The 10,908-nt window shown below is 31.2% G+C and overlaps 1 protein-coding gene across 1 annotated transcript; it reads right to left on the bottom strand.

The window, feature by feature from the left end:
• Positions 1-1,515: 1,515 nt before the first annotated feature.
• Positions 1,516-9,960, bottom strand: LOC143049355 (uncharacterized). The gene is made up of 5 exons (XM_076223025.1): positions 9,866-9,960; positions 5,436-5,721; positions 4,811-5,040; positions 4,307-4,622; positions 1,516-2,572 (listed from the first exon to the last, which is right to left on the bottom strand). Exons 2-5 carry the CDS (start codon positions 5,650-5,652, stop codon positions 1,629-1,631), a joined length of 1,707 nt encoding a protein of 568 aa, XP_076079140.1. The 5' UTR covers positions 5,653-5,721; positions 9,866-9,960; the 3' UTR covers positions 1,516-1,628.
• Between the last annotated feature and the right edge of the window lie 948 nt (positions 9,961-10,908).

Genomic DNA, 10,908 nt, shown 5'->3' on the forward strand with positions numbered 1-10,908 from the left:
GCATTGTAACCCGATTCTCTTTAAAATTATTTTTCATGTTCGATATATATTTAGATTTTAAATACCGGTTACAAAATGTCGGTCAAGTAAAAGTATGTGTCTGGTTTCGGGTAATACTTAACATCCTAAATAGAAGGTCGTATAGATCAAGTCTGAGTTTATTTTGCATCCGTTACATTTTACTATGGGTTTTTTTATAAGGAAATCTAAACCAAAACGTGTAACAATATATTATATATATATAAGGCCGTTAGTTTTCTCGTTTGAATTGTTTTACATTGTCATTTCGGGGCCTTTTATGGCTGACTATGCGGTATGTTCTTTGCTCATTGTTGGAGGTCGTACTGTGACCTATATTTGTTAATTTCTGTGCCATTTTGTTCTCTTGTAGAGAATATTTTCATTGGCAATCATGTCCCATTTTCTTTTTCATATAACAATAAGAGCCAATTCATCAGCTCTTTGATCGGGTTCCCCGTTTCCATTCTCAATTCTGTTTAAATACTTCGAGAGAAATTGTCTAGCGAAATAAAAGAAATATAACTCCACGTGAATTCGATAATGCCTCAAAATGATGCAATTTGCACAATGAAACTATCAATTTCAAAAATTGAAAACAATTACAACATTTACCAAACCTCATAAATTATCATTTTAGTACAGATTATAATGTTAGGATGATAATGCACTGTCACATATTTAAGGTAAACATCGTTTTTGATTCGTTAAAACAACAGTTTGCACTAAGAACACGAACAATGCGTAAATATAGTGTTGTTTAATTATGGGGCAGAGATAATTCTTGGGTTCAAATAAAATGGGTTGCATTCATATGGAATTGAATCCGTATGACTGAATGATGCGATTCAAAATTCAGCCAAAATTCGGGATTTGTATGAATCGAACGCCTACTATACATATATATGTATTCGAATTTGCATGGTGATTACTATGTTGATTGTTTCAATTTACCTGCTGTCAAATTCTTATATTCGGGTTTTTTCTACGCCTTGGGCTTAAATCTTCATAAAACATGACCAAGTATTGTCTTGCCTATAAATAGTCGAGTTTTTAAAATCAGTTAAAGTCATAAGAAACCTCAAATTAAAAAAAAATATGCATATGTTTTTTTATAACTCAATGGATAGTTTTCGTTATAAAACTTATGTACATATACTTCTTCCTGCAGAAAATTATTTGATATGTTCATGTTTAGAAGAAGTTTACTTTATTTTAATTGCTTCCTCAGTGTGACACATCTCGTAAAAATCCGGTGATCGCAATACGCATGGATGTCCTTAAAATAAACTATTATCTGATTGTAAATGTTAAACACGTGCTCAATATCCATACCTTTTTTGTTTATTGTTGACAAACAGGTAACAATCGTTAAACTTCGGCTTGTGACCGATTAAAAAAATTGACGATTATACGAAATTTAGGCAAAAAGATTGATAAAATCATGCACAGAAGACTGTGTTGTTTGTATGCATTGGTTCAAGAATTACAATAACATTATTTTTCACGGGTCATTCGTTTATTATGACTTTAAGTCTTACAAAAACCATTCAAATAAATACATATCGTTGGGATAGCTGTCTGAACTGTTGTCATTGTAATAATCTTACTTATATCTGACTAAAATAACACCGAAAAAATTCAAAATATTGTTCATGCTTGAAACGATAACATCCATGATCATTTATTAAGAATGTATCAATTAATGAATCCAACTCATCTTTCAGTAATAGCCTGGATGTTCCTCTATCTAAATTGCATTTCTCGCAAATGTTCTTAAAAAGGCTTCTGGTCTTCTTATCTATATCGCCTGTCAATACATTCTCGTGTAAACTATTCTCAAATTTGACACAGAGAGCTAAAGCACAATATTTGCCATATATTCGTCCTTTCTGTAATTGATTAATTTCGGTTTCAAGGATCGGCGAATGATTCGTGAAGACCTGTGTGATGTCCGATGTTGGATTATCATGAAATTGTTTACACAAAAGTGGGAAACAATTGAAAATGTTCTGCAATTTACAAATCTTAGACGAATCAGATCTCAAAAATAAGAAAGTAATTTCACTTTTCTCCGTGTGTGTCAAAGACAGATTGTCCGACATGAGGTTACATATACAATTTTTAAAAAGAGATAATGTTGTGAACTTTGAATCATTGTACACTTGTAATCTGCATGATACAATAATCTTGCAATTTCCGCCCTCTATTATGGATAATATATCATCTGTTAAATTTTTCCATCTTTCGAACTGACTAGATTTCAATGTATATTTACCACAAAAATCGTCAATTACAAATAATGTTCCTTGATTTGGATTGTAAAAATTCAAGATATCTCTCGGATCATCTATGACCGGAATAACGTCGTAACCACTTTCATTCATTCGAAGAGCTACGTTTTTCATAGTTGAAGTCTTTCCTATACCAAAACTACCCGTTACTAGAACACACTGGTGTCTTGTTATACATTCGAAAATGTGTTTGTCCTTCTGCGTTTCTACGTGCATCTTAGCATCTTCCACCCAATTTTCTAACGTACGCTTTGTTTTTGCTGAAAAAAAAATAAAGTTAGTACACAACGAATGACCGCACTCGCAAATAATGATGAAAGCCATTTTAAAAGTGTTTTAGAAGTGGGTAAATTTGAGAATGATAGTCCGTTTAACTATTATAACATGACATTTTCAAAGCTAGTAATTTCTGCAAAAATCAGAGGAGCAGAACCAAACGTAAACAATTCTGTATATTACCATGGTGGACTATCCTACTAAAATTGAGCACATTATATGAAGTCGTTTAGAGAGACGTCTGCATAACTGTTATTTTAAGGGCATGCGATACAGAGTTAGTCACGTATTTAAAGTTGGATGAAAATTTGCATGCAGGCTATGTTTTACCTGATTAAATCAAATATGTAATAAAAATAATATACCTGCATGTGCTACTTTTTGATTTAAATAAGGTCGAAATTTTGTATATTTGCTCAAAATTCTGATTTGTGGCCGTATTTTCCCTTTCGAAAAAAAATTAGGACTTTTTTTGTTTTAAAAGATAAAAATAAATTATTATTCCTTAAATAATTTGTAATTTCTGTATTTTATAAGTAACTTAAAACTGTATGCATTTTTTATTCAGAAATAAATCATATTTATCAGTGGTCATGAATTGAGAAAAACAACCGTCATTTTTTGCTGCACATTTATCAAAATTTTAAAAATTGCACTATTTACAGTTTAATAAAATTTGGTCCACATAATCTCCCTGCAAAATGCAACAAAATGTCGTTTTAAAAAAGGGGTCCATGCACTCGTTTTCAAATTAAATCAGTTTGAATGATAAAAATCAGTCGAAAAATTCATCTTTTCCCGATATGTCACAGTTTGACGTCGCGAAAATAACATTTTATGTTTGCAACGTTATTAACTCCCCTGTAACTATATCATATGCACTTAACATACAAAACTATAGTATATAAGTTCTTGGAAGATTCAACAAAATTTTTGGTCCGAACGGACAGCGCTAAAACAACATATAAAATATCGTGGTGAGTCTTCGAATTTACAGAAGATATGCTTCAAAAAGGTTCATAACCACTTGTAAAATAAAAAGAAGTACCCGACCACTGATTTGTCAATCTACCCATTTTAGTACCTGTATAACTGATTTATATAGAATAGTCGGCTATACAATTTCTGAACGTTAATGTATAGAACTAATAATAGTTATCAAAGGTACCAGGCCTATAATTGTAAACAATAATATCTGCTCCTATGCCATTTCTAAGAACGATGAAATTCGTAAGAACATTTGGTGGTTTATTATTTTTTTTTAAATTATGGTACATCTTTCTTTGATCCTTTTACCAAATACATGTGACTTGTTATTCAATGTATATTAGAATGCGAAAAATTGATTTGAAAAATAAATCATACAAATCTAAGGTCCAGACAATAACAATCATGCGACATAGACATGGACATCTTACAATCATTCCTTACACAAAATTTAACTGACCTATTGAGTATAGTATCTAAGAACATAACATTACCATGAAGGCATATAGTTGCTTATACAATATATCTGTTTACATTTCGAAAGTAATAGCTACGTCATCATGGTCATGTTTAATGAGTTTCAATTTCTATAAATGATTTGTATCAATTTAAAGTCTTTGGTTTTACATAATTAGAGTTGTAATCGAAGCATGTGTTGTGTGCATTGGATAGCTTTCATATTTTTAGAAAAATATATGGTATCAGTGTGCAAGATTTGCAAACAGACTTACCTCTTAAACCCCGTGGCAGTGTATCAGCATATGTCTGTCTTAATTCAACAACTGTATTATTCGTTCTCTCGTGGTCGTTTCGTAAAGTACCATAGTCCTCAATTAGTTCATTATGGTCATGATTGAGATCGGTATAGTTTATCTTCAGCGAATCGAAGGACATTTTCAAAGTTACAACGTCACGTTTTGTTTCTTGCATCTCCTTTCTTGCCTGGTTGATTTCCTTAATTATCTCGTGGTTCGAATGATCAAGAGTTTTAGTTCTTAAACTTTTGCACTCATCAAGCAATACTTTACCTCCCAATCTGCCTACAGCCTGTAAAACAATATAGGATAGTAATAACGTTCTAATAGTATTGTAGCAGTAATGGTACAGACACATGAAGGGTAAAAAAGTACATAATCAACATTTGGATGTACATAAATATTTTAATTGAATAAACTTCTTTTAAGATTTGTTATAGTTTTTGTTTCCTTTATAGTTTGTTTAATAGATACACATACGTTAGAAATGTCCTCCCATGCCTGGTTAAAAAATGAGCTGTCCAATGTAGCATTGTCTAAGTGTGCTATATGATTTCTGTAATATTTAATTCTTGCCAAATCATCACCAGTTGTTGTATCCGTTGGTTGAGGAAGCACTTCATATCCACGTCCTGGATGACCAATTTTGGTAAGATGTCTGATTAAGGTTATCATTAATGTTACATCAAACTGTTTGGAACTTGGAGTATCTTTGAAAAAAAATGTGATAGAAAAGAAATCAAATCTAGTTTGATCGTAGGAAAAAATAAATCGGAATAAATTGGTAAATGATGCTACCTGAAATACACAATGTTACAACTACATTTTGTTATTTCGTTTGAATGATGTTTTTAAATTGTGTATTCCAATAAAAAGCATTTTTGCAATGTTAATCAAATATGTGGAAATATGTCAAGAAAACAGCAAACTTTCAAAAGTAAGCTTAAATGATTTTTAGATAAGTGAAACTTGCTTTCGCCAGGGTACCTTCCTCAAAAGAAAAGAACTATCGTTTCGACAAATAATAAGCTCCGTATAGATATATAGAGTCAAATATAAACTACTTCTTGGTTTTATCATAGATATTTTAAAAAAAAAAACTTACTGCCTCCTCTGGGATAAAGAAGATTCCACTGAGCTACATTTATAACTCTTTGCTTTTTCAGATCATTCAGCTTGGTGTATTCCTGTTTAATTGAAGCGTAAAGGCAGGAAGGGTGAAATTCTTTGTCAAAATATGTACGCACTGCATTTGGTGAAATTCCCGTCAGCAAACAATTTATTCGTACATAGTTTTCCTCTTCTTGTGAAAACATTGCCATTAGTATACTTGATAAACATGTAAGAAGTAAGCAGATGCTCGTTTTTCGATTTTTTGCAGCATGTGCCACCTCAAATTAAAAAAAATAATTTTTAGTAACATGAAGACTCATATTGATCTTTCAATGACAGTCATAATCAGTATACTCATACTATATTAGATAATCGGACAATCAAAAACAAAAAAAAATAAAAAATCATGACAACTGTTTTAATGAAGGTCTTGAGTGATCATTTGATTAATAGATTGATTAATGTTTTGTTTTAATGTGTTGCTTAACTTAAATAAACGAGCGTGCCAATATATTCAGGGAGATAACTTTTGAAAAAATGAGAGTATATTGGGTTGGGGCAGAAATGCTGAATTAAATCATGCCACCAACGAACCGGTAAAAGAGTTCTTTTACGTGTAGCGTGCATGACACCCTTCCTTCATCGGGACATCAGCGTTAACTTGTCTATTCTGAATGGACAGAGTTATGTATTAATAAGTTCCGTGCAGAATATGGAATGTAGAATTGAATAGAGTTTTACTGTACAAACTGGAGAAGTCAAGGGGTGACCATATTTCTATTCCCAAATCAACACTTGGAATCTCGAGCGAAAAGCGATGTTAATTATCTTTCTCTTTTCAGTAGAACTAGTGTTGTCAAATCGTACACGTTTGCCTGACCGGTTACTCGTATAATCGTTGGACCGATTAACCGGTTAGCCGATAGTTTAAATTAAAGTTTGAAGGCCTTATCATTAGTACCCTACACATCGATATAAGAAGATCTGGTATGAGTGTCAATGTGACTACATTCCATATAAGTCATACAATTACGTTTTTTATAATACGATGAATTGAAGTTTGACCTTTGGTTTTACAAGGCTTGTCTGTGAAGATTCATGTCGAAGTTTGACTTTTAATAATCAATTACACGGTAACAACTATGGCGTTTGTACTAGCTTCACATTGAAAAATTAAAAAAAACTCTTGATCTCGTAGAATTGGATATGTCTGAAACCGATGATTCTTTGTCTTGTTGTCTCCAAAAATAATGTGAGGTGTTTCAATTAAAATTGATTAACCCTGATATTCGCACCATCAAGTCTACATTGATTACATCCACGTTGGTTTGCTTTTTACAGTTTTTGAGTTAGCATTTAGCTTAAAGTATTACTGACAAAGACTTGCACGACGGAGATTGCACATTCGGATGTAGGTCTATACAATATAAAATCAAAAATGAAATAATGAGATAATGAAGTAAATCGTAAAATTTAATCGTATAACTGATTAAAAATTACTGTTAAAAAACATGAAACTAATTATGTTTCCTTAAGATCTTGTCCCGATCTGAGAGACAAGTTCTAATTAATTTCATATTTTGGATCATTAACAATATATGCCAATCAATATACTGGACAATTGATCTGTCAAATTAATTACCACGACGACAATTTTTAAAGAAAACACAACTACTTAAAGATTTCAATACAAATTAATATAAAATCTATTAGAATTGGGAAAACAAATCTGGTCAACCGGTTAGCGTTTTTGATATTCGGTATTCGGTCGTTCGAACGGTTAACCGTTGACAACAGTAAGTAGAATATAATTATTTAATTGCCATTCTATCCAGCACTCTGGGGTGAATGTTATCTATGTTCACTACTGTTTTGCAATTTCTAAACCTTTTTATCTTTTTAACTCGTTTTCGTGAATGCGATGGTCACCATTTTATCTACATGCGACTGCTGGTATCAAATTGTACTGAGATTTTGCGTCTACGTCGTTTCTATGTCTATTCCTGAAACTCTATTTTCGTTAGTGAGTAAAAGTACAAGACGTTTTATTTTGCCCAGTTTGTCCTTAATTAAATGAATATTATCATCTGTAGAGTCATTGTTAACGTTGGTTAAGAAGGTTGTATTGATTGTGTTAGAGCATTACAAACATATAAAAACATAAAGCAGAAAAGGCACCAGATGGAAATGGAATGTCAACTGAACACTTAAATGTATAGGATGGACGAGTTTACTTCCTTTATTGTACATGTTGTACATGTGCATACTATAATTTAAACATATTTGAATGTTAAAATATTCCTAAGATCAGTATTTTTGTGATTTTACTTTTTCTAGCTATAGAAGAATAACTGTTACAAACACGTTTGCAAAACATTGCAAAGTATACTCAAAACTAAAGTTGTAAATAAAGGCAACTGTAGTATACCGCTGTTCGACATTCATAAATAACAAAGGTTAGTGATTGTAAGTAAAACAAATCTTTGTATTGTGCTTCCTTAAATAAGTTATATATTTATTTTAGTAAAACAGATATTCTGGTGTGTTTTTTATAAACTAAACCTAATATCTTTTTAACGATATCTTATTGAAAAAGATATCAAATATACTAAATAAGATATATATCTTGTTTTATAAGATAACTATATATTTAAAAAAAAAAAGAAACTTACATATAAATTATATCATTATTCAGATAGTTTATATAGTAAATAAGATATCTGTTTGGGATTTTTTTTTTAAATCAAATAAGTAATCTTAAAGAACTATCTTTCAAACTTTATAAGATGTCTATAAATCAAATAAGTATAGTTTATAACATTCCCTTTACCATCTTTGCCCTGGTATCATCCCGAGACCCATATCGGCCTCGAGGCTTAAGCCGAGGGTCGATATGGGTTGAGGGATGATACCCGGGCTAATATGGAAAAGACATGTGATAATCTTTTTATCACATACTTAAGTTCTGAAGAAAAAAGAAAAAAGAGTCAACTTAAACAATTTACTGAAACGTAAAAGATAAAATCTTAAACATTATATCACAAACGTGTCATTGAGGATGCAATGACGTCACGTCATTTGGAATCAGGACACAATAACCAATAACCTGCTGTTTGCCCCGGGCAATTTTGAGGTTATTACATATGCAAAACCCGACGTATTTTGTACTGATATGTACGTTTTTGCATGGCCAATAATAGCCGGAAGTCAATGTTGGTTATCAGCCCTCGGAGCCGATATCGATATCAGCCCTCGAAATCCATATCAAGCCCCCGAGTTTAACTTCCGGTAACCTGTTAATCAAAGACTATTTGTAAACAAGTTGAACACAATGAAAAGAAATTGAGAAAGTTACGAATCTGTTGTAGAAGAAAAAGGTAGAAATCAAAGAGGAAATCACAAAAGTGTTCGTAAAATTTTGACGTCATAGAGAATTTAGAAAATATATGAAGCCACACTGGAATGAGTAGCGATATAGGATTCTTCTTAAGCATTTTTTAACATTTGTAATGTAACACTTTACTTTTTTTTTCGTTAAACATCTTTTTGATTTTTGAAGAAATATCAAACATAATTTGATGTAAGCTATTTATTTTCTTTTGCTTAAAAATATATGATAAATAGATTATTACATGTCATTTTTCATATGGTCCATGGTATCAGCCCACGACCCATATCAAGCCCTCGGGCTAAAGCCCTCTGGCTTGATATGGGAGTCTAGGGCTAATACCAGGGCCATATGGAAAATGCCAAAAAGCTTATCAGATATCTAATATTGTAAATAAGATATCTTATATACTTTAAAAGATATCTTTAAAAATCAAAGATATCTAATAAACTGTAGAAGATATCTTATAAAGTTTTAAAAATATTTATATATTTGAGTGAATAAGAATAAGATATCTTGTAAGGTTAATAAGATATATCATCATCTTCAATTAAATAATGTATCCAATCTTGAAAACAAAATGTCTTATTTTCTTTATTAGATATCTTATTTTGTATCTAAGATTTCTTGAAATTAAATAATTTTTAAAAACGGCTTGTCATGCCCACAAAATGATGGACATGATAGATGAAACGCACGTAGAACATGCATTGTCTTTGGAATTGGCTAGACATTCTGTGTGTTCGGCAAGATATAACACTGGTATATACTGCGATTGGGTTGTAAATCAGTATACATAAATGGCAATTTATCATGTTTATATAACATTAAAATAGAATAGTGGTTGGTGTAAGTTGATAATGTACAGTGTATTAGGTTATATAACTGCAGGTTATAAATAGCCTCCGACATAATTATGTCTGATAAAAATGTCTCAACGCCTATATCTCAAAATGTTTTGTATTAACATTTAACTTAGTAGTAAAGTTTACAATATAAATTTATATGCTTTTTAGTAAAATAAATAAACTTACTTGGCTAAAATATTTGAAAATTCTGGCTGGTTATATTTCGTCAATGTTCGTATACATTTATGATACGATTGATGTTCTGGTAAAACCGATGACGCGATCTATCAATTGATAAGCAATGTAAGGGATGCGTTACATTGTTAGTCATACGCATGTACTTCAATTCAAAAAATAAAATACACATTTTCTACAACTTAGTTTTTGTTACACAGGTATTAAAATATTGCCAATTTAAAAGTTATATGTGTTCTGATAAAAAAAAAATGTTTACAAAGTATGTTATATATAAAGGCAACAGTAATATACCGCTGTTGAAATATTCGTTAAAAAATTTGTACTTTTTATTATTTCAAACATAAGTCGTCTCGATTTTTGTACATGTATGTACATGTTATCAATGTTACTAATGCATTAAATATTTACTTCGAAATAAAACTTATTGAACTTTTGGTCCTCGGTAAACTTCAACTTTGTACTTGTTTTTAGTTTTCAAACTTTTTTCATCCGAGCGTAGCTGGTTCTTCTTGTGTGGATGTGGCGCGCATCTGGCGTATTGATTTTTTAACCTGGTAACTTTTGTTGGCTATAATTCTTTTGTTTCTCTGTCCTATATTTTCTCCCATTTATTTGTATTATATTCCTGTCATGTAATGTTGTAATTTTAATGTTTTAAATAACATTGCCATTAAAGCAGGAGGTTTGACATGCCACAAAACCAGGGTCAATCCACCATTTTTTCATAAAATGCCCTGTACCAATTCAGGAAAATAGCCATTGTTTTATTAAAGTTCGTTTTTGTGTGTGTTACATTTTAATGTTGTATTTCTATTGTGTCGTAGTTCTCTTATATTTGATACGTTTACCACAGTTTAAGTTTGTAACCTGGATTTGTTAATTCTCTATCGATTTATGAATTTTGAAGAGCGGTATACTAATGTTGCCTTTATTCACCCATGTCAGTTTTGATTTTACTGCAGTAGGGTTTTGAAATATTAGCCAAAAACTGCATTTATCCCATGTTTTTAAGCTATGGCGGCAATGTTTGT

The sequence above is a fragment of the Mytilus galloprovincialis genome, chromosome 10 (genome assembly GCF_965363235.1).
Source record: "Mytilus galloprovincialis chromosome 10, xbMytGall1.hap1.1, whole genome shotgun sequence".
Taxonomy (NCBI): Eukaryota; Metazoa; Mollusca; class Bivalvia; order Mytilida; family Mytilidae; genus Mytilus; species Mytilus galloprovincialis.

Excerpts from the sequence above, each read along its gene's own strand:
- LOC143049355 (XM_076223025.1), bottom strand. The coding sequence starts at position 5,652 with ATGGCAATGTTTTCACAAGAAGAGGAAAACTATGTACGAATAAATTGT. Across the intron at positions 5,041-5,435 it reads TCTTTATCCCAGAGGAGGCA|ATACTCCAAGTTCCAAACAG; the intron begins GTAAGTTTTTTT and ends TTTTTTTCAAAG. Across the intron at positions 2,573-4,306 it reads ACTGCCACGGGGTTTAAGAG|CAAAAACAAAGCGTACGTTA; the intron begins GTAAGTCTGTTT and ends TTTTTTTTTCAG.